The 23820-nt window shown below is 39.1% G+C and overlaps 3 protein-coding genes across 3 annotated transcripts in view; 2 read left to right on the plus strand and 1 right to left on the minus strand.

The window, feature by feature from the left end:
- Positions 1-12948, plus strand: part of LOC140943364 (uncharacterized) — an 18743-nt gene extending 5795 nt beyond the window's left edge. The window contains exons 4-12 of the mRNA XM_073392440.1: positions 1-37; positions 831-2174; positions 3685-3787; positions 4605-4824; positions 5535-5776; positions 5975-6138; positions 6487-6664; positions 12070-12197; positions 12562-12948. The exon at positions 1-37 is cut by the window's left edge and continues 1595 nt beyond it. Coding sequence (XP_073248541.1) covers positions 1-37; positions 831-2174; positions 3685-3787; positions 4605-4824; positions 5535-5776; positions 5975-6138; positions 6487-6664; positions 12070-12197; positions 12562-12930 — 2785 coding nt within the window. The 3' untranslated portion in view covers positions 12931-12948. The remainder of the gene's footprint in view (positions 38-830; positions 2175-3684; positions 3788-4604; positions 4825-5534; positions 5777-5974; positions 6139-6486; positions 6665-12069; positions 12198-12561) is intronic.
- Positions 8863-11728, plus strand: LOC140942746 (melatonin receptor type 1B-B-like). The gene is made up of 2 exons (XM_073391734.1): positions 8863-10315; positions 10489-11728. The coding sequence occupies exons 1-2, from the start codon at positions 9464-9466 to the stop codon at positions 10690-10692; spliced, it is 1056 nt and encodes a 351-aa protein (XP_073247835.1). The 5' UTR covers positions 8863-9463; the 3' UTR covers positions 10693-11728.
- Positions 12949-16842: 3894 nt separating the features above from the next.
- On the minus strand, positions 16843-23582 carry LOC140943630 (cyclic AMP-dependent transcription factor ATF-3-like). The gene is made up of 4 exons (XM_073392750.1): positions 23459-23582; positions 21882-22094; positions 18174-18281; positions 16843-17474 (listed from the first exon to the last, which is right to left on the minus strand). The coding sequence occupies exons 1-4, from the start codon at positions 23480-23482 to the stop codon at positions 17334-17336; spliced, it is 486 nt and encodes a 161-aa protein (XP_073248851.1). The 5' UTR covers positions 23483-23582; the 3' UTR covers positions 16843-17333.
- Positions 23583-23820: the final 238 nt, after the last annotated feature.

Raw genomic sequence — 23820 nt, forward strand, 5'->3', positions numbered from 1 at the left:
CGATTCTTCAATGCTTGTAGACGATAGTGAATTGTTTTAGACTGGAACGCAACTGAATCTGCATTGCTTAGGTTCTGTTGCTGGGCTTACTACGCTCTTATGGACTATGCTGCAGACGACACTGCAAACGATTATTTAGCGAACTGTATGAAACATGTTTTTTTCAGTTTTTGTGATACTAAGCTTTGAAATAAATTAGCAAACATGGTTGAATGGATTAGCGATTCAAACCATAAGAAAGCTGGGTTAATGTCTATATTGGAAGCATTTTGAACTTATTGTTCGCGAAAGCTAATGGCTAACTTCGACCAACTGGAATTTGGTGTAAATGGTTGACAGTAGCCAGTAATTATTTGGCGTATTTAGAAATTCTCACACTGTTTTTGGGAATAAAAGAGACTGTTTATGCTCTATATTGTGAATTTTAGTTTATTTAAGGCATTTTTAGGGATATGGTTCTGAGACTCGATTTTGAGTCACGTGTATTTTACTCATACGATGCCTGCTTTGTGAATGAAGCTATTTACAGTTTCAGACTGAAAGAGTTCTTTTATAATGGGTTTAATTTAAAAATTTTAGCCTGCAGGTCAATCCACCAGATTCTCATATACGCAGTTGTTTACTGTTACTGAATAACTCACCCTTGTATGACTTAAAACAAAATAGTCTCTTCCAGGCATTGAGATATCTAGAATAGAGCAGAAGGAAAAATGCGCGACTCTTCTATGCCTTTTATTCGCTTCGTCACTATCTGGCTAATCTGTCGCCGGACCGCAGAAAAGACTAAAAGAGCAACTAAAAATGTGTTTACTTTCCATACTTTCTGTTAGGTTGGCCACATAAAGCCAGGAACTTCACTCTCCATTCTGGGAAACAGAGATGTTGAACTTACATCAGGAGCTGGGGAAGTCAACTCATATTCCCCTATCATGCAAGCAAACACAGATTTTCTAGTCAGAGATCAGGCGACAAGCGACACTGCAATTAATCGAGGTTACCCGCTATCTTTACAAGATACCAGACATGATTCATCTTTAACAAATACTGACTTCCATTTTGAAGGTAATAATCAAAAGCTATCCGGCAATCCAAGTGCAAACAACCTTGCTTCAGACAAGAACCAACCATCAAGTAAGGCAGCAGCTAGACCAAAATTAGGAAAAACATCATGTAGTGAGAAAAGAAACAGCCCACCATATCCGTCACTCACGCAAGCAGTAAGAAACAATTTAACTTTATCAGTTAGTGGCAATAACATTGGTACCGGTCCCCTAACGTTAGAACCGTGGCAGCATGTTCTCCTCTCGTCTAAGAAGTTACAGATAATCCGTCGGCTCTCAAAGGAAAATAATCTGACAAAAGCTCTATCTTTGCAGCAGGAGGCAATTGAACATATTCTCCTTTCATTCAAACTTTCGGCTTACGAACATGGAGAACGTCCTTTACGTAAAATCAAAAGCGTGCATACTTCACTTGCCCAAGCTGTGAAAGTTGATTTACCCAAATCGAACCACTTATTCCAACAACAAGCTGCAAGCGTCACCAAAACTCCAAGCACTCCAGATACGTTTCCTAGTGCCAAAAGCAGCAATTCTGCATATCCTTCTCTTGTGAAAGCATTAAGAGATGGTCCACTGGCGTCAGACACAGGTCATCAAACTGAGGAACCTTTCGCGTATGGCAAAGGTGCTGCGTATCCTCCTCTTATACAAGCAGTCAAAAATAACTCCGCGGCCTCTGCCACATGTCACCGAAATGGCGGGGGAGAAAAAACTGTTTGTCCTCCTCTTCTACAAGTATTGAGGGAGAATTCAACAACATCAACCACTGGCAATCAAAGCGGCGAAAGCTCTTCGTATGGAAGAAAAGTAAATTCTATCAGTCCTCCGGTAAGGCAAGCAGCAATAGGTAACTCCCCGACATCAGTCATAGACCCTAAGACTGACGTAAGCTTGTCAAATGCCAATGATCGTAATCTCGTTTATCCTCCTCACATGGAAGCTTTCAGCTGTGGCCCGCCGACGGCGCTCACTCCATTCATACAAACAGTCAGGGAGACTCCACTGGTAGCGTTTGCTGATCAACAACATCTAGAGGGGGATTGCACATTCGAAGCAAATAATCCACTGTACTATCGGGGTATGCAGGTGGACACTGATGAAGCCACCTCCAAGGTGAAAAGCGCGTTTTTGCTTCCACTGTATGACCTTGATTTGTTCTAGGACCAATTTGAACCACCAAGTAATCAATCCTCTGAGCCCCCGGATTAATATGAAATTCCGTAATGATCTTTATGAGCGTATTAAAGCCATTTTAAGACAAAACCTCGGAGAACACCTTGTTTTGCGTCCGCTTTGTTTGAGAGGCGTTTTGCTTTCCAATACTTCAATCCTATAAGCTAGGGGCTGCGTGTATGAGGGTTGACTGGAAATACACCGTAAAAAGTATAGAGTTCTTCTTCTAAATACAAGTTTTAAGCCTGGATTGTAAGTCTTCTTAATACTGTTATCAGCAAACAATGATCAGACATCAGAATGGCAAAATGGAAAACGGCTTTCCACGTGGTTTTGTTAATCACAGTTTTTACTCTGTTTTACCGACCCAAAGTGCTTGGGCTGCAAACGCAGTCGTATTTTTTCTGGTTCTCGCTTTTTTACTCTTTACCGAAAAGTTATTACAGGGAGAAGTGACAACCGGAAATACGACTTCTTGTACAGCCTAACAGTGGTTCGCTTCTTAACAATTAACAACCGAAATAGTTTTTTTTATATTAAACAAAACTTATTTATTTTCTCTCACGGTCTTGAAAATTTCCTAAAAGAACGAAAATTTCATTTTTCTAAAGAGTGGAGTCCGTCCCGGGGGGGTGGGAGGCACTAAACAAAGTTTTGTAGGGGGAGGTTGAGTTTCCAGGACCAACCCCTTGCATTTTACCTATTTTTTACATATACCTTCTATTGACAAATAAAATCCCTTTTAATTGCTACAAATGCACTGTCTTTAAAATAAAAACAAGTCACTAAACCAGAACATTATCTCGACTTTTCACAGACATAAAATGCATGTGTTACCCCTTTAGGTCTTTTTACTTACCCCCAATGACCGATTTCCATATCCTTTCATATACATGAAGCCTGAAAAAGGTACCCCTTTCGGTCGGAGCCTCGTCGTATAGGCTGTTATAGGGTTATAACCCCCTTGAGTTCAGGACTCATCTTACAGACAGTTGGGTTAGAATAGTAGGGTCTTTCCTCCGTTGTCCCTGCTTATGTTGTTTTCAATCCACAATTCCAAAAATTTATCTCTCTATCTGATCCGGTGTGTTGACTTTGTGACAATAGCCCATTTTTGAGTTCGCTATGACCGCTGAATTAAAGAAGTGAAGACGCATTTTTACAGCCTTAGCTTGCATCTGAAATAATATATTCACAAATTCCAACGAGAAAAAGATCTGTTTATTACTCTGTCTGTTGTGTATATTCAAATTTCAAACACTTACTGGGCAGAATTTCTGAATATTTTACTTTACGTCGAGGCTAACCCTGTATGAATGTGTCGTTAATGTTTGTATTCAGCGGTGATTTTTTTATTGGAAAATGGATTATTACGCGACACTACAATTCTAAGAAACCAGAGACATTCGTACCTGGGTCGTTTGAACGGAACCCTTTCAACGCAGCTTAGACGAACTTAAAGCCGTTAAACCGTAATTCATCTACGTGCTGTGGGGCGATGCTCTCAGTTATAGTATTTCTGTTGTGGATAAGGCCAGTAATTCTAAAGGAAGGTAAACTTATTTCCTCTTATGTTACGCCCGATTTTCACGCCGGCCAGACTTTTAACTAAGAGCGAACGTGATCAACGTACAAGCAAGGTTTCGCTGTCCTTTTCAATTTGAAACGGCTCAGCCCTTTTTCGTCTCCTTCTACCTGGCTCAGCCGAGAATTTTAACTTTAGCAAGGCTTTACTTTGAAATACTCTAGTGCTGAACCTACCGAATCAGTTAAATTAAGTAACTTAATAATCAGAATTTTTTACATTTAGTCGACCGTAAAAGGTTAGGCGTCAGAAACGGGCCAAATACATAACCACTGACCATTGATACAAGCGAATTCTCTTGTTGCTATTTAATACCAAGGCAAGCTCAATCCAATATATCGATACACGTTCAAACACCTCTTTTGCCAATGTGACTCTCAGGTATAACGCCAGTATGAAGGCTGCTCTTTGCCCCTCTCAGTCCAAAGAGCATAAATTCTTGTTAGGATTGTCCAGTACTCGTTTCTAAATGTATAAAAGCTCCATTGTTCAGCTGCCACGGGGACATCTAAAGCGACCGTCAAGTTTGCCAAGAAAAGAAAACAAAGACGCGGCCAGAGTGTTTTTTCCGTAGCATTGCGTTACAATACTACTTTTAAAAGCGGCCGACCGACCAGTGAAGCATGAAAGGGCATTGACGTGAAGCAGGCTTTATATTTACCAAGAGAGCAGAAAACGTCCACGTCGCCGGAACGAGAGCTAAATGATACCATCCCATCTCATTCGAGGGATTTCCACCGACAGTATCAATTGTGCATGCCTTTGTTTGTCTGTTTGTTCTTTAGGGAGTTTTTGGCAGGTTACGGACTTTCACTATGACAAGACCTACCTGAAGCCCACAGACCAGAACAAGATCTGCAATTCCCAGACTCCGAACACCGTAAAGCCCAGTAGAGCGGGAAGATGGGGGAACTATTTGTGTGATTCACCATGGAGGCTTATTAACTCTACAGTGTTCGCCATGAGGGATATCGAGCCCAATCCTGACTTTATTATTTGGACTGGGTAAGATTTCATTCCGTTGTCCCCCCCAAAAACAGAAAGAAAAAAAATTGACAAAGAAAAGAAAAAGGAAGCCTTGTACTTTATTCCAGATTTGCGCAAGGTTACAGAACCATCAACATTTTCTTTAAAAGTGGCCTGCACTTGTGGAGTAAGGTACAGCAAGAGAGAATTAGCACAGTAGTTCACTGTAGTGTGTTTGTCAGCGATAGGCCTTTAAATCTTGGCTATGCCATCTTGCCATTTCGTTCCAAAAAGAATTGTTTCCATGGGGCACGTATGGGTAGGGTAACTCTGTCTTTGTGGAGTGTAGCAATACTCATGGGTGCTTCTTGTTAGCTAGAGAAATTAGGGAGACCCGCGGCTACTTGTACGAGAGAAGAGAAGTCTGAAGGAGTTACGGAAAAGATAACAGGGTACATAGCGAAGGTGGTTAGACAAGTCCCTTTTTTTAATCCAAGCATTTCAAGCTCTTATATAGCACAAGGACTTCGTACTTCGAGAGGTAAAGATGTGGTTAAGTTCTGCGGACCATGCCCAGTCCTTGTGTCAAGTTGTGTGGCGTTTTCCAAAGGCCTTCACAGTTATGCATTTCAGAAAGTTTTTCGGTCACTGTTCGCTAGGACTATGTACTCCGAAATGAAAAAGCAGCGGGGAATAATGACGGTCTAGGTTGTAGGTACCTTCTGAACATTTATACCATTCTGTTACAGGGATGACATGCCTCATGTGGCAAACAGTGAACTAAGCACCGAAGAAGTGATAGAAACAGTCCAGAACTTAACAGACTTGTTGTTCACTGTTTTTCCAAAGACGAAGGTTTACCCCGCCTTGGGTAACCATGACTACCACCCTAAACACTTGATGCCACCAACACCGAATGACATTTACACGGCTGTGGGAAAACTGTGGAGTCGGTGGCTTCCTCTGGATGCAGTTAATACTTTTGAAAGAGGTGCATTTTGTTTTAAAAAAGTAGTTATTATTTCATCAGTTCATTATTATGTTTGATATTTCATATTCCCATAGCCCCCAACTCAAGCAACAAGTGGACTGAGAAGAAAGTTATTTCATTTATGGACCGAGCTGTAAGCAGTTGCTGGGGCTACTCTCCCAAGTCATAATACTGTGATTATTTCTATTGTGATTTCAGGCGGATATTACACAGTTCTTATTAAATTTGGCCTACGCCTTGTCAGCCTGAATACTGTCTACTACTACACAAATAACAGACTTACTCAAAATTTGGAAGATCCCGCGGGTCAGTTTGTGTGGTTAGATGCCGTGCTGACAAATGCTTCAGTGGCCAAAGAAAAGGTACCGTTTATTAAACCACTACTGATATATCAATTTACAGGCCTTTACTGAGTAACGAAGCTGTATGGGTTCTTTCTAGTGTTTTGGGCCCTGGAGCGGGCAGGGAAATGGGGAAATGGCCAGTAGAAGTCTTTTATATCACATTGGAAAGTATATTCGCTCGCCTTGTGCGAAAATCCTATTGGAAAATTTGGCAAGAGTATTTTGTCTGGGAACTAATATCAAACTTTCCATTGAGTTTTTCACCACAATATCAAATAGCTCAAAATTTGTCATTACATAATCAACAGAATAGCGTCGAGCCTTCGTACGTTAGTTTTGATCAGTGAGCCTGCTATTGCTTCCCAGGTTTTCATTATAGGTCATGTTCCACCTGGAGTCTTCGAGAGAGCACCCGGGAAAAAATGGTTTTACCCGCAGTTCAACAAGAAATACATCGATGTCATTCTAAAACACGCCGACGTTATCACCGGTCATTTCCTAGCTCATCAACACTGTGACAGCTTCAAAGTTTTCTACGAAAAAGGTATCAGTGAATCTTCTTTTGTAAGACGTAAATACTTCCAAAGGCGTTTTTGGATAACGGCAGTCAAGTAGTAGCCTAAAATTTTCATAGGATAGAAGCTTACAACAACATGAACAACTACGAAACGGGTTATTATCCTTAAAAGCTCGGCAACAAGCAGTCCAATACAATAGTGGACAAACCCTCGGCCTAACAGCTCTCCCTTATCCACCCTACGACACAATATTGGAATACAGGAAAAATTTTGGATACATATGTTCAACGTAGTGTGTGGGGTGAGGGAAAAAGCTGCGCATGTACGGTTTAGAAACGCCGCAAATACAAATTTGTGCCAAGATTTTTGTCCATGATTTTATGAAACAAGGTTTAGTTTGACATGAAAGCTGCGGCGTTTCTGCACCAGTTCCTTTATCAGGATATTTATTATTCAACTGTTTTCTTCGAGAACAGAAAGACTGAAAAACAATCATTCAAAGAGAAAAATAAATTTGTCCGGTTAAAATCATAAAAGTGAATACATCTTTTACGTTTTTCCATCGCTTTCTCGAGATTGACCATGCTGCTGTGTAAATTGTGTGTGTTCCGAGATTGCGACAGATTTGAATCACGGAGATGGACGAAACTGCTTAAATTTCCCTGGCTCAAAACTGTTTCCTTTGTGTGCGAGATTTTAATCATGATCTTAGGTCTGGATCTGCTTTTTAGGCAAATATTAACTAGAACAAAACTGAGCCTAAATCAACACAGATCAGTTCCTTGGCAGCCATTATACTTGGAACTGGGCGCGTTCTATTGCCAGTGACCGTTTCTAAAATAACAGAGAGTATAGCATTAACTGTAAAAAACCTTGTTTGGGTGTTTGTTGCATCGTCATAATTTCTCCCTTCGTCTTCATATCGCTACACGCAATGAATGTTAGGTTTTTATTCAAAATGCAAATAAAATTTGAACCCCCTTTTAATTTTTGTTTATCAAACCATTGCCTTTCTCATTTAAAATTTCTCTACATGGTTTCACATCAGTTTAGTTCTTTAGAAGTAATTTTTCTCCAATTTGCTTTAAAGTAAGTTGTCGGTTAAATTCATGTCAATAGCTAAATTGAAAACCGTTAATTCACTCTAACAAACGATAGTTATAAACTCCATTGTAACGACAACGATCAAACGTTTGCTAAAGCAAATTGTTTATTTTTTTCAGTAATTAAATCCGGAGTTATTAAGGTATAGGTGTGTGTAGGAAACCGTTTTGGTCCCTTGGATGTTCCATCCATCAATACTAGGTAAAATATACATGTTGATGTATGAAGTCCTTTCACGTTAGTAAAACCGTGAATTCGAAAACCATGTCAGTAGATTACACTGACGTTTGACAGAATTCGTACGGAAGCGGCAAAGTAGACTGGTAATTGGAGTCCTGACAGTGCTATTGTTGTCTGCATTGTGTTAGTAACAGGTGGAAATCTGACCCTCCAATCAAATCGTCTTTTGAGTAAAACATCGAAGAAGAACCAAAGAGAATGTAGTTTGCAAGGCAATACATAATTTCTTAAAGATTTATCTCAAATATTTAAAATACTTTTTACCCATTCGTAATGAACCAAACATTTGTTGGTTTGTGAAGTGTGGAAAAGTGTTGAAAGCCAACTTTTGCCACAAAAGGAACTGATCATCACCAGCTTTCATTTCAATGTACGCCATCAGGTAGCCTGCTATTTTACATATCCGTCAGTGATAACGCTGAGACATTAACCTGGAATATCACCATTTTTTTACGAAGAAGAGCTTAGACTGAATAATCTGGGAATAAAGAGCTTAGCAAATATCCTGACACTACAAATTAAAACTGTATCACTAGTAATCTGAAGTGATTAAGATGATGTTGAAGGTTCATGAAAAATATTGGTTCGAAGAAAGTAAAATCGCTAAAAGTTTGGGTTCTTTAAGATCCTGACAAGTACAGAGCACAATCTTCATTACAAACAAGTATTCTGAATGGTAACTGTAGGTTATCACTCGTCCATGATTTTCAAAATCATCATCTGAGGAATATTTGATTACTGCCAAAAAGACAAATCACTTTTAAAGAAAGCCTGTAAATCAATCACTGGAGCCTGACTTCTTGTTCAACACTCTTTATGCTTCAACATGATTTCCAGCTTGTACAACACGGTTAGAAAGCATTAGATATGCCGGAACAAAAGAACCTGAAACAAATCAGAAAATACTTGCATCTCAAATGCACTAATGGTGATTACATGGTCCTGTATTTTAATTTAAAATAGTCGAAAAGGATTATGTTTGCAACTCATGGGGAGGCAAAGTGTGCAGGTGTATGAGATAATGTGTGCAAATGGATCAGGTCAGTCAAAATTTTGATAAACGCAGTAGCTGCAGCCCACGAGTCTTTGCCAATCACCTAACTGCTCTTCACTATCAGACGTCTTACCCTACTAATGACACATTTACCTCTTCTCATCCGTTTCCTGGATGGGAAGCATTGAATTGTGGAACAAAAAGTGATCCGACTCAATGCTCTTTTTTAGGAGAGCACAAAGAAGCTGTTAATTACATTATTTTAGGGAAGTTATTCCACAACAGTCGCCCATTTCCCCAACAATATGGCGGCAAAAGACCTTTGACGTTTTCGGAAGTAAAGTGTGACGACGAGGAGAAAGATAAGCTTCAAATTAAGTTTAAAGTTCTGTATGTATTGTTCTGACTGATAAGACCTTCACTCAGCGCCTAATATAGTCAAACAGTTTTGCAAGATCACACCAAACATTTTCGCTGTCATTTCATCATGAACAATATCGACCCTGGCGACGCCAGCGTAGATGTTCTGGCTGTGTTACAAGAGCAGCTTGAAGCCAGAAGCAAAGTGACGGTTGCGATCGAAAGTACAGTCATAATAGCCATCGATATTGCCGCTCTTCTGGGAAATTCACTTCTTTGCTTAATCGTCTCTCGGAACTCCAGACTTCACAATTCCACAACCATGCTGATCGTCGCGCTTGCCATCACAGACCTATTAACAGCAACAACAGTAATGCCGTTAACAATCGACGCCGTCATTAACAGCAAGAGGCGCTTCAGTGACGCCATCTGCAAAGCGCACGCTTTTGCAATGGCCGTACTTGCCCAAGTGTCCATCTATCTGATGGCCTTAACAGCCTTCAATAGGTATGTGTGCATCAAAAGGCGAAACCTTTACAGGCAGATTTTCACCAAAAAGCGCACTTTGCTCATCATCGTCACCGTAGGCGTTATCGCCCTGCTGATCAATGTTCTTCCCAACGCCCTGTCTTTGGATGACTTCTTCTTTTGCCCAGGGTACCTGCTATGTTGGAGGCGAATGATGAAACCCGCAGCTATCTATACTTTCAACGCCTGGCTCTATGGCTCCTTTATCATCTCGTACGTGGTGATCGTTGTCTGCTACTGGAAAGTGTTCCGAGCAGTGGAGGAGCACAATGCTGCCGTTGCACCAAATCTGAATCAAGGCAATCGTAACAGTCAGGAGGGGAGCCGCACTGAAGAGGTGTCCGTGGCCAGGGCAGTGGCAACCATCGTGCTTTCATTCACTTTGTGCTGGATCCCAGCAGAAGTGATGGACACCATGGATAAAATCAACCCTCTTCTTCTTCCTAGACAGGTGGGTACCTTTACATTTTTTGCCCATTTCAACGAAATTACTGCAGTTACGAATCAACTCAGTCGCGCGGACGTTAAGGAGTTCAACTGGGAACCTCAACTAAATAAAATGAATAAATAAATGATATATAAGGCTAGTTGCTAATTTCATTTCTCATTCATTTTTCATTTCAGGTTTTCCTGGTTGCCACTTGTCTGTGGTATATGAGCAGTGCGATCAACCCAATCATATATGGTGTCATGAACAGTACCTTTAGAGCTGAGTACAAGAAGGTGTTTTCCATCATCACCAACTCTTCCTCTGTGAGAGTGTCGCCTCCTAACAGTGCACTGGGTCCAAATGGTCAAGAGATGAACAATTACGAAAATACCACTTAAAACAGAATACAATTAACATTATCGTTAACGACGCTTTCTGTTCTGAGGGTTGCAGTTAACATATACTAATTACAGACAACGAGAAAGCATTTAGTAATTGCCCGTGACTAAGATACAAATTTGATCGCAACTGTATAAAGGTTATTAAAAGTCAATAGGTCAAAAAGCTGTAAGGAAGTTTCCAGACCCGGCTTTTAACGTTTACTATGATCTTTTAAACTCGACATGAAATAGTGTTTTGGCCCTTTTAGCTATCAGTTATCGAAATGGTAAGGGTATCCTGCTGATCTGAGTGTAACCTAAAATTAACCAAATGAATGGAAATTTCATTGTCCCAAATAGAAACTAACACTGTTTCCTCTCCTGGCGAGGTAGCTATGTTTATTTCTGGTTATTCCGCTGCTGTAACGAGCATTTTAAAAGAAATGTCAAATCTTGTGCAAACGTTTCACAATTCCTGATTTACCCTTTCTACATATTTTTTTGTAAATACTCACTATCCTTCGTCGTTCGCCTGATTTATCCCGCCATCCTTTTCGAACGCCATTGCTGCGCAAGCTTATGTAAGTACTTTGCAACATGTACGCCATATTGTAAAACAAAACTCATGTTTATGGAAAACGACGTCCTATACAAGTTTAGGGCAGATAAAGACTTATTATATAAATACCATGTGATTTTTGTGTGTGACGAGTAGAAGGAAAACTTTTAAAGCGACACAAATTGACGATTGGCTTTTCGCATACACATGATTCAAAATGTATTTGTTAACTATTAGAGTACCGGTACTCCAATAATTATGTAACAGTCCACCGGCATTGTTATTCGTTTTGTTTTATTTAATTTTTTTATTGATTGAAAAATTATGATCAAACATAGCCGGCTCATTTTCATCTAAATTAACTGCATGGAGTATATAACTATGTATTCTTAATGAAATGTGATGTTTCTTAAACTTGTGTCAGTAAAATAAAAACCAATGAAACAGTCACAAATGATGTTTTTTTTAATCGCTTGTCTGTTATCTTTGATCATTTTTTCCAAGTTGGTCAGAACAACACGAGAACCGCCCCGCCACCCTCTTAAATAGTTTTGGGTCCACCCCAAAAATTTCAGCTAACGTTGTCGTTTATAAGGGCCTCGAACCAATGCGACAGGTCCCCAAGATCATAGCTTCAAGTCCTTAACTACCAGATTATCAGCGTCATAGAACGGAATGAAACGCCATTAACGTTTATCTCCGTGATTTTATAACAGAAGAGTTGCTTCACAGCTGAGTTTGGTAACTGTTTATCTTGTGTTAGGGTTAGGGTTATGCATGCATTTAAATTGATGTGATGTGTTTTTATACATAGTTTTCCTTGAATTGTTCTTCAGGCGTTCCACGTAGTTCTATATTCTTGTGTCCAGCGGTAACTCCTTGGAAGACAGTGCTCCCGACCGTAGGCTACAACAATCCTGGCATTCGTCTCTACAGATATGAAAGAAATACTTCACAAGTTCAGGTAAAACACAGGGGTCTTTCTTACTAGTATGACTTAAGTTTTATCCTTTTTTTCTCAGCGCTTCATTTGATGTTTCTGTAGAAATACAATATACAAATATGCAGAGCACGTGGGATTTTGCCAGTGTATACGAAAAACACTTTAATCCTTTCGTCCTGGGCAGGCTTATGACTGGAAAAAAAAGTAGAAAAAATTAAACCCTGAGTTAAAAATAACTCTTTGAGATGCGTTTATTTTTACGTGGACTTAAACAATTGAGGGTTCCGCCCAAGAGTTAAATGCTTCATTAAAATTACAAAGTGAGGAGCTGCGAGTTATAGAGGAAAACAGACTCATTAATTATTTCATGGTTTTTGTTGAACAGGATATTTGGCAATACTTCACAAACCTGACGCAAGCCAACCTGATGAACAAACCTGAATGGCTGATTGAATACAAAGCGACTGAGGCGTTCAACATTCCCGATGTGAGCCCGCAGTCTCTTCACTCTTTGGTACAAAAGTTTGAGTCCCAGGATAGCGCTTACTTTCAAAAATACTTTCTGTACAACTCTGTTAGTGCTGGGGCAGAAATCTGTGACGAAAAGTGCAAAACTGCACAAATTTGTGGCATCACCAAAGTTGATTTTAGAGAGTATGATGATTGCCTTAAATCTACTGATGCTCCTCACGGGCAGAGCAGTATTGTTATTGTGTTTGGAGTGTTTCTCATCATGTCTTTGTTACTAGAATAAAGTAATTGGCTAATGATTGCTGTGATTTGTAAACGGAGGTGATTTGAAGATAAAACTATCGAAAAGTCTCACTTTTACCTTCACTACTCAACCGGACAAACATAAACGAGTGATATTATCCGGGGGCATTGGCCAGTTGAGTTATCGTGCCGTTTATTATCATTAAACATGTATACAAATCCCTACTGCAATTTAGGAAAAAGTAAATGCGCCAAAGCTAAACACGAATACCCCTAAAAACCAGCAGGTAAATAAAGGGATTTTGTACCCACAACCAAGGCAATGGTTCCACCCTTAGTGTTGTAGGATATCTTATTTCAAAGTACCCAACACCATAATCTCTTTACTATGCTAACACAAGTGAATAAGAGGCTACTACACAAAACGAACGAATGTACATATGTACATAGTAAATCGACTTGCTGTCACTTACTCGCTCGAGAAGGTTTGAAAACAGGTTTAGGTGGGTTAGCTCCATAAACCAGGCTAGTCTGGCCTATTAAAGTTGAGTAGTTAGACTTGTGAAACAAAGCCTGAGCAACAGAGCCACATAAGCTGCTGTTAATTTTATTGATGCATAAACTATTCACTATTTACTTAGTAATTACATTTCACTATCTATTTATATCTATCTAGACATTATTACATATTGCATAGCAACCGTTTTCAAAGTTAAATACAAAGATACTTTAAAGACATTAAAATACTATGAAATTGAAACTTTTACATTGGTTCTAACTTGTAACAAGTTCGTCCATGATCTTTGTTTAACAATTTAACCAGTTACATTTACAGCAAGGAGCCCAAAAGTGTGACCGCTTTTGATTTATTCACCTGCTTTCTTACAGAATTAATCCAATCAGAAGCCAGCTGGAGACTGTCCTCGACTTCTAATTGGTTAATGTCTGCATTAAAGAATGGGAGTTAATTAAGGTGGCTCCGTAATTAATACTAGAGCATTTAGCTGTGACTAATTTTCCGTCATAACTTTTTCGTTTTTAGCGCGATGGCTGCGAAACTTTGCAAAAAACAACAGAAGTATTAGGTAATAATGTGAACAATTCCGATTTTACTGATAGTAAATATTTCTTGAGAAATTAGCGCTTAAAAGGACCCTACTGTTCAAAGAAAATCGCGTCTAGCAAAAAATTTTGCTGACATTTTTTACTGAAATTTCTGGTATCGGCTTTTATTGATACAATAAATATGCCAAAGAAATTTCAGAAAAATCGTTGAAGCAGAAGTCCGCAACTAAAAGTCGCTCAAAATTCAGCGGTAAAATTGTTTTAGAATTCCAAAAATAAATTACTATCAGGTAGAAGGAGCCTTCATTTCGAATTTTCGGGACAAGTAAATTCAATGTTTGCCAATTCTGATAACAAAAGCTGATTGCCTATCGTGCTATTCTTTGAAAGGTACTTTTTAGTTTTAGAAGCACTATAAATTGTTCCAAACCTTGCTCTGAAGTCAAATGACTTCGTCCTCAACGTTTAACATTTTTATAATATCCCTTGGCAGTTTTGGTTCAAACTCCTGCTACATACATTTTGATGTATTGCAATACATCCTCAACGGCTTTTCCTGCTGTACGTTGCTTCCAATTCAGTAAAAGGGTGTTGGGATTGTAAGCTACCTTGTATCGAAGCTCACATAGAACTGCTCAGAACGTTTGTTTATGACCAGAAAATGAGCACGAGCGGCAGCTCTGTGAGGAATTCGCACCTCAGCCAGGGGAGACGAATGGCAATGATGCCCATGTCTGTGAACCGATCTGTATAAACATGTATTGCAGAGCAAAACATAATAATCAAGAAAAAACTACCCATTCATTGAAGGAAGGTGTGACAAAAATTTCAGAGTTGTAAATTTATTCACGGGCAGTATTTGTGCGATAATTTTGTTTTGCACTGTGATGTAATTCGGCTCACAGGCATGGGCATCATTGTCGTTCGTCCCCCCTGGGTGAGGTGCGAATTCTTTGCAGAACTGCCACTCGTGCTCATTTGGTAGTCATAAACAAAGGTGCTGAACAGTTTTATCTGAGCTTTGATACGAGGTAGCGTTCAATCTCAATACCTTTTTCCTGAGTTGGAAGAAACGAACAGCAGTAAAAGTCGTTGAAAATGCATTGCAATACATCAAAATGTATGTAGCAGGAGTTTGAGCCAAAACTGCCAAGGGATATTTTTAAAATGTCAAGAAACAAGTCATGCTACTTCGGAGAAAGGTTTGGAGCAATTTATAGTGCTTCTAAAACTAAAAAGTACCTTTTAAAGAATAGCACGATAGGCAATCGGCTTTTGTTTTAAGAATTAGCAAACATTGAATTTACTTGTCCCGAAAATTCAAACTGGTGTCTCCTTCTACCCGATAGTAATTTATTCTTGAATTTCCAAAACAATTTCACAGCTAAATTTTCAGCGACTTTTAGGTTACGGACTTCTGCTCCAACGATTTTTCTGAAATTCGTCTGGCATATTTATTATATCAATTAAAGCCGATACCAGAAATTTCCGTAAAAAATATTAGCAAATTTTTTTACTAGACGCGAAATTTTCTTTGAATAGTAGGCTCCTTTTAGGCGCTAATTTAGCAAAATATATTCACCATCAACGAAATCGGAATATTTTGTACTATTGCCGAATGATATTTGCTGTTCTCTGGAAAGTTTCTCAGCCATCGCGTTAAAAACAAAAAGGTTATGACGAAAACTTTGTCACAGCTAAATGGGCTTGTATTAACTGGACGGAGCCACCTTAAAGGAGGTCACACCTTTGGACTCCTTGCAGTGATGCCACTAACATTCACAACTTTAATTATAACTTTAGGGAGCACCGACCATTCACATAACAACTTTTAAGACTTATATAGTCTTAGTCTTTGTTGCTTCTTATCGCTTTGTAAAAATTTGATGTAAATACGGAGTTGGAATTCTAGAAGTGTCAAAAAATAATTTTAAAAAAGCTATGTTATGAACATCAACTCTCTGGGAATTTCTGTCTCGGTTTGTTTTTTGTTTGAATAGTTGGTCAATTTAATCCCTAAAAGTTTGTTTGATTATTGGTTGATTATTCAAACAGGTTGCACCTAATTCTCTGATTGCAACGCCACTTCTACCATAAACTTTTTGAAGAATTTCCTTGCTACAATAAAAAATACCAGCAACATTAAAAAAGCAGAGCGAATACAAAACAAGTTTTTAAAAAAGGCATTTAAGTAAAAAGTATTTTTCAAAGTTATTTGTTTTGGTTATATTTGCCTGTAAAAATGGTGTTTCATCTTAAGCCAAGTCGACTATTGTTATGTTCAGAGACGAAAAGAAATAAAAGTACATTACAGCAAAGGATATTTACAGTTTACATGTAAAACTTTGCATCTCAGTATAATACAAGGCCACGGTGATAATAGATATAGTGTAGGAGATAGGTTTTAGGGCTTTCTCTTCCAGAGAAAAATTAAGTTCAAAGTGGAGAGTGGTTCTTAATATTGTAAATACCTAATTTGAGGTCATGTGGTTAATGATATTATAACGGCATCACTCTGGTCTCGTTTGTTTAAAGTCGCTGGTCAGTGCTATCAACCGAGCAAATTATTTTCTAGTGTGGGGAAACCGATTGTGTTATGGAGATTGACCAAACTGATTGATCATTAAACACACTATTCTCAAATGGGGGCCGAACGATATTTATTAAAATCTGACTAGGCTCTTCAACATGAACTAAAAATGAGGTAGACCTTTTTTCTGTGAAAACTTTAGCTGATCCACCTAGGATTTACAAACAACTGGTCGTGGAGGGGAAAGCCCTATTTCGGTGTAAACTAGGCTCGATTACCAGCCGCCGTACGGGAAAATGAGCCTGCACTCATCTGTTTCCCCCCCCCCCCCCCCCCCCAGCCCCTTCGAAAGAGCTCTTCGTGAGAGCACCGGAAATCGAGCCTAGTGTAAACTTGTTGTGATTTGAGTCTTTTTATCCGAACAGCAACTTGTGTTTAGCGGATAGAATGAATCTAACGACGTAATGTGATATCATTTGCGAGTCACAGCAGAAACGTACTAGGATACTAAATCCGAAGCTGAGCCCGATTTGATATTCACCTTATGATATTAAAATGAACGATTTGAAAGATATTACGTGTATTGTTAGAAACTGGTTAATGTTAATTTTGTTCAAGAATTGCCATCAAGTTCTCATTCTGACTCACGGTTCTTGTTATTCGTGGCTCGCTTAGTCCATCAGGGATGACTTCCATAGCCTTCGATGAAGATAGCCAGCTCAAAAGACTTTTGTCTGAACTTGAAAAGTCTACTTCTTTCTTGAGCATTTCAAAAATATCACGTCGTTGCTGGTGGAGACATCCGTCAACATATTCGTAAAGACAACATCTAAAAGATGCAGCTGTGATTAAGCAGGTCCTCGGCCAGTGACTTTCTCCATATTACAGACATGCGCATCGAGCATCATTTCAAGTTGTTCTCTCTCGGCTGTGAGGTAAGCGATTTCAGATTCCAGCTGACTGTTGGCCGCCTCCAACTCTTCCGAGGCCTGAAAAAGACGGAACACAACTGAAAATATTATAGGGGTTATTTACGCCGGAAGAATTCTTGTAGTATTATAAATGAAAGAAAGCCGGGGCGAATGACCAGGGGCAGCTAGTGACGCCTGACAGCCAACACGACGAAACAGAATACCCAGGCAGCGTTTTCAGTAAAAACAACACAACGCGCATTTGTTACACGAAACACTTAAAGGAACGGCGAACTAAATAAAATACAAGCGTTAACCTGTATGGTCCAGTTACGATAGCGTCTAATTTCCATACCTCAGCTGAAACAGTTCCACTTTTCCTGTAACCTAGCAGGATACGAAACCGACTACTAACTTACGACGACAGTAACAAACGTCAGACAGTCAAGGACAAAGATCGGTGAATAAACAGAAGAGCAGTAAACAAGATCTAAACACCTACCATTGACAGGCCACTTAAATTGGTAACATGGGCCTTTAGCGCTCACTCTCAGTACCACCAAGTCACAGGAAGTCAGTACCAAAAATCGTTCTGGCTTACTGGTGGATTGAACGATTGTTGTCAAACTGTCACAATTTTGTTTTCTGCTACCGAGAGACTCGTTGCAAGCAACAAATCACCAGCAGCCAGAAGAGCCTCGTTTGCTAAATATATATTACTGAAGTATTTACGAACAACTGAACAGTCTCTCTCAAGAGAATATATCGGGCACCAACCTTTCTCAGCGTGTTTACATGTTCCTTTCGCTTCATCCGACATTTCGAGGCAGCCACCTTGTTCCGTTCTCGTCGAAGCTTCCGTCTCTGTTCTTCTTCGGGGGTGAGCTGCATCAATGGAAAGAAAAAGTCGCCAACGAACATATGAAGATAAGAAAGGAAGAAGAACTCAGAAGAAATACAACTAAATATAGGATGTTATAAAATAACATAATTCCCCCAGCTTCTTGAAAAAGCTGACGAAGAATCAGCTAAGCACCTCTTACATAAACATAAGTCATAGATAGATCATGACAGGTTGTTTTCCGGGGGAGAAGTTTACTTAAATAACGTACATGCACTTTCTACTTAAATCCTTACATCTTTATAAATTAAGATCTCTTGATATGTACGACGTGCTTTCGTCTGCCAACATTTAAACGAACCAAACAAAGTGGTTTTTAGTTAGGAAGATAATTCAACCTGTTTTGGAACTAATTGCATAATGTTATCTTATCCTTCCAATGATTCAGAGCCCCCCCCACCCCTTCCCACCCGCAAGGAAAATTGGCGCGAAAATTGTAATTAGTGTTACGGTGTCAGAGTGTTTAACAGGTTCATACCGGCCGACAATGAATGGTCTTTTGTAGCATCTGTTTACAACCTCCCACGCGTGTATTAGACCACTTTTAGACTCGGAATCGGCAACCGTTGTATGTGACCACTTGGCGTTAAGTGTCCAAGCGGGAAGAATGGTTCGGTTAAGCAGTTAGATTTAAGTGGAGCGATTAAACTTGATTTTTCTGAGGTTACATGATGCCAATAGTATTAAATGATTGTTTATGAGTAATGAATTCCCAGTGCCTAGCGTAGCATTCATCTGTCGAAGAAACTGCGGACGCCGTACACAAGTTTGCGGGTGATGCTTTTCAACTAGTTTTTCCCGTTTCAAGAGAAACTTAACAGTTTTATCCTTAATATTCATGTTTTTACCGTATCATTGGTCGAATTTATACTAGAGACGAATTATCTTTCTAGACGGATTATCCGTCTCAGACGGATAATTCGTCTCTAGTATAAATTCGGTGTTAAGACGAATTATGGAGTAAAACTCGTCTGAGGCTGATTCGTCTGTTAGCACGTCTTCAAGACGTGCTTATAGACGGATATATCGTCTTAGACGGATTATCCGTCTCTAAATTTATATCTAGAGGAATGGTTTTTTGACGAAGTTTCCACATGAAAGGGAGTGGTTTCTACATTTTCGCAATGTTTCCTGTTTCTCGCGGTCGTTTCCCGCTTAAAATATCTGGACAAATTATGTAGCAAAATTCGTCATCGGATTTGTACGTAGGCGAATTACCCTTCTGACGGATAATACATCTAGACGGACAACTCGTCTCTAGTATAAATTCGGCCATTAATAGACGAAACGCGTAGCCTATCATACCTTTGAAAATAAGGAAATTATTTTATCTCTTAGAACCTATCGAAGACAATAGATGTCAAACCTAGTAACTGAATTATTCGTCCACGAGCTTAAACCGGACTGTTGTCGTTAATTTATGAAGGGCCAACAGAAACCAGAAATTGTCGGACGGTGTAAGGAAAAAAGAAAATAGTGTTAGCTAGCGATTAAAATAAAGGTGCACCGGGCTGCACTTTTAATGTCACGGTGAGAAGAACCCAAATAACAGCGAGGTATGCTCTTAAAATAGAGAAAGATATAATTCGAGAGAACAACAGAAGGAAGGCTGTCGCAAGCTTTCGTTTTGAGTCAACAACAGTAAGATTTATAAACATTTTCACTCATGGAGATTTGTGAACTTGCAAGAGATGGAGAGGTCTTGAAGGTAAAAAGGAAAGAACCAACTGAAAAATCGAAAGTAGAGACGAGGTTCTTTTAACAGGTTTATATATTTGAACACGCCGCTTAGTAACAAAAGTAACTTTCTTCCACTTTAAGGGGCCAATGTAAGCGTTTCTGCATTTTAATTAAATACAATATGGCAATGGGAAGAATTGCAATACTTTAGAGTGGCATTAGACTTTGACGTGGTTTTAAGTTCTTACTTTGTGACTTGATTTTTCTTTGAATAAGCACGTGCACGCGCTGAAAGAAAATGAAGTCACTGGAGGAATAATTCAGGATATTCCTGCAGCTATACCACTTGATTGTGAACCATTGCCGGTTACTAGTACGAGTAATTAAAATAAGTTTTATTCGGAATAGGAGGACATTTTCTGAATTATACCATCCAGATACTTATTAAAATAACTTTGTAGCAGAGCTCCAAGTGCGCAAGTAAATCTATAATCCAGAGCGCAAGAAAATCTACCCATCCAAGAAAGTTTTGGTAATCACGTGACCGTACACCGAGCGACCGAGCGACCGTCCGTCCGCACCACAGGCATAGCTATGTAAAATAACTCAATCAACAGGTATGGCAACGCAAATACAACTCGAGGTTATTTTGGCGGGAAATCGCATAGCCACCGGCGTCTTGTAAAGCAGGGACAACTAAAGAGTCAATAAAGACGAAAACGGAAAGCGGAGATTGTTTCTGTATCCGTGGTGTCTAAAGTATTAAGCTTAATAGATTAATTGTCATGTCCACAAATTTAGAATATAGAGCAAGAGAAAGACAGAGGAAAAGAGAAAGTAGGCGGCAGGCCAGCCAAGCTCAACGAGAAAAAAAAAACAAAGGAGACATTTCTTTTTGTTGGAAGAACAACATGAAAACTTGTAGCGGCGGTGAAAAAATGAGAAATGCTAGCGGCCACCAAAGGAAGGTGAAAATGAGCGGCAGTGAAAAAAAAAGGTGAACGAGAACACGTAGGACATTTCCTCCAAAAAGCGTGTAACAAAGAAGTTTCTTGAAGTTTCACATTGAAGTGGTGCAAAACAACAGCAAAGAATGTACAAAAAAAGTGTGCTGCACGAGCAAAGTTGTTTTTTGCTAATTAGACCTATTGTTGTTTTTCACCGTTCTCCGGCGTTTCCTTCGCCGCTTAGCACTACGCGATTCTATATTTGGTTTGGACAAACTTTAAATATTATCGAGAGCTTCGCTTTTAGCTCTGGCTACATCTATATATTATCCTCGGCACGGAGTCATACACGCGCTCTTGGCTTGCTCTACTTTTTCAGCTGCCAAAAATAAGACTTCTCAGGTACTTGTAGCCTGGACAAACCTTCTTTTGTTCTATTCTATTATTTTTAAAATGCTCATTCGCCTATTCTTCCTGTAGGGTTTACATTTTCCTGTTTGCATGGACCGCTCAGAGATGTAACAAAGGCCGTACATGGCAAGCTACAAACCGGTTATGGCAAAATCATACGATGTGGTTTATCATGTTCCGTGGAATGCAAGGTAAAGTTTTGAAATGGTAAGCTAAGTTAAAAGAAACAACATTCTCCATTGGTTATTACAAATTCCTTGGCTTGCGGCATTGTATCTCCTTATTTCACAAATCACAGTTGCTAGCCCGTGTCTTGCGGCAAGAGATACCAATGTTTTACATAGTTTTCGATCGCCTTTTCTGACGATCACGTTTGCTAAGGAAAAACATTTCAATGTCAAGCGGCGGTCACCATATCGGGAAACAGTATTTTATTAAAATATGCAAAACAATAAACCGATTTAGACTATTAACTGAAACTTAAGCCAAAAAATGACATTTTAACGATTTAAAAAAATGCCCAAAAATAAAGGAGCACACAAATACTTGTTGGTTCTTGAGATCTTTTGTGCGGTAATCAACTTTCGGACATTCCACGCCATGAGCCGCCATCTTTGATTCTATGACGTAACGCAATTCAAGCTTTACTGGAAGATCCGCAATCTCGAAATTCGGATCCATCATCATGTTAGCGTCCTGGACTGGATTCCCTACACTTCGAATGACAGTTCCAGGCTCCAAGTACATTCCACTGCCAGCCTGAAAAAAAACAAGCAGGTTCTTTTAGGGCTCACAGTCGATAAAAATACACTCAGTCAAATGCAGTCGGTTGATAATGATAGCGTTTCATGATAATGTATATCTTCTCTCACTACGCCTCTCTTTCATTGTTGTAGATCTTGACCTAAGCGGCGAACTCTACGAATTTACATTTAGAATTAAGATTTTGCTCAAACATGCGGTGTGAAAAAGGCGTTTACCTCGCTCTGCTCTCTTTATCTTCTTCCTCTTTTTTACTAACTTACTGGGTAAACATTATCTGGGTACACACCTTTATGGAGCGCTTATCTTAAATATTTTAAATATGTAATTATCCAATACTGAAATAAATTTAACCCTTGTGTCTAAACGAAGGACCGATTTCAGTTTTGTAAGTTCTCCAATGTTTTTTATCTTGCTCTTTGTTCACACTCACTTTCACACTCAGATGAAGTGTTTGTATTTTGTATTTCATTAAATTGTTCAATAAATTAACTAATCGCTCCCTGGTGAGCGCAAATTAGGGTCCTTAGCGAACCTGCAGCGTGTCTGAAATGCCGGAAGCCTTCTTTTGCTATGTAGTTTTTTTTACCTCGGTCTCTCCGTACTAACATTTGAATAAAGGCCAAAAAAAAGAAAGAATGGAATTGTAACTAGAAATTTAGCACCATCCTTGATTCATCTATTTTGAGTCATGTTTAGTCATCCTGCGACATCGTTGATGCCAAAGCTAGGTTTTAATCTTCTTACTCACCATTTAGTTTTTCCATCAGAATAACAGTGGTGATACAAATAGATGAAATCCCTTGCATATCGATATGATTACAAATAAGATACAAATTTTTTTCTAGATACTGGAAGGTCCCCGGGAACAGGTTCTTGTTAAGAGGTTGTCATTAAGAGTTGTTTAGATGCAGGTGGTTAATTATTTTAAAGTGCCCGACTTTGTTTTTTCATATAACTAAGGAAAATTATCAGTTACTTCTTTTAAAGTTCTTATTTGCTTTGATTAATAAATGCAGTCTATGATTTCTAAGGAAAGTTTTTTCATTTTTCTGCTTTAAAAGGTTTATGTGACTTATATTGGACAGATGACTGTGTTTGCCTTGTCAAAACACCCTGACATCGAACGACAAGTGCCAATTATCCGTTTGGTCCGCAAAGTAAATACTCTCGTTAACACACAACAGTAGATGCCCTGCCTTGATTATCTACCAAATGAAACCAGATGATATTCCATCAAATAAACGTCATTTAAGTTAATCGATTTAAATTCGAGTTAAGTCGACGAACTCGCCATTATAACTGGTTCTTCAGATGGGTCTATATAAACTTTGCAGACGTTTAGGGAATATGTGTCTTACCTGCGAGGATACAGGAAATTCCATGTCTAAAGACAGTACCACCGTTAGCCCATAAAATTATCAACTAAAGCTCTTCTGCCACGGTCCTGTTCGAAACTCCGTTCAATCTAAAGCAAATACTGACGCCACTGATCTTTGAAGAGCTGGCCTAACACTTATTTGGGGACTGATGACATTATTAATATTAAATATATCACCTTGTTCATTTACGGCTAATTGACGCCATCCTTATCTGTACAGTCTTAAAAAGACCAATCATAGACTACAAGGCATAAAGCCGTGTTTCAAAACAAATACTAGCTATGAAAAAATAAAAATTTTTATGTAAGCAGAGGAAAAAAAATGGTCTAAATTCTATGACA

This window comes from Porites lutea, chromosome 7, assembly GCF_958299795.1.
Source record: "Porites lutea chromosome 7, jaPorLute2.1, whole genome shotgun sequence".
Classification (NCBI taxonomy): Eukaryota; Metazoa; Cnidaria; class Anthozoa; order Scleractinia; family Poritidae; genus Porites; species Porites lutea.

Coding starts and splice junctions, on each gene's coding strand:
- LOC140942746 (XM_073391734.1), top strand. CDS start 9,464: ATGAACAATATCGACCCTGGCGACGCCAGCGTAGATGTTCTGGCTGTG. Junction 10,316..10,488: donor CTCTTCTTCTTCCTAGACAG/GTGGGTACCTTT, acceptor TTTTCATTTCAG/GTTTTCCTGGTTGCCACTTG.
- LOC140943630 (XM_073392750.1), bottom strand. CDS start 23,482: ATGGAATTTCCTGTATCCTCGCAG. Junction 22,095..23,458: donor AATTTCCTGTATCCTCGCAG/GTAAGACACATA, acceptor GTTTTTTTTCAG/GCTGGCAGTGGAATGTACTT. Junction 17,475..18,173: donor ATGTAAACACGCTGAGAAAG/GTTGGTGCCCGA, acceptor CGTCTTTTTCAG/GCCTCGGAAGAGTTGGAGGC.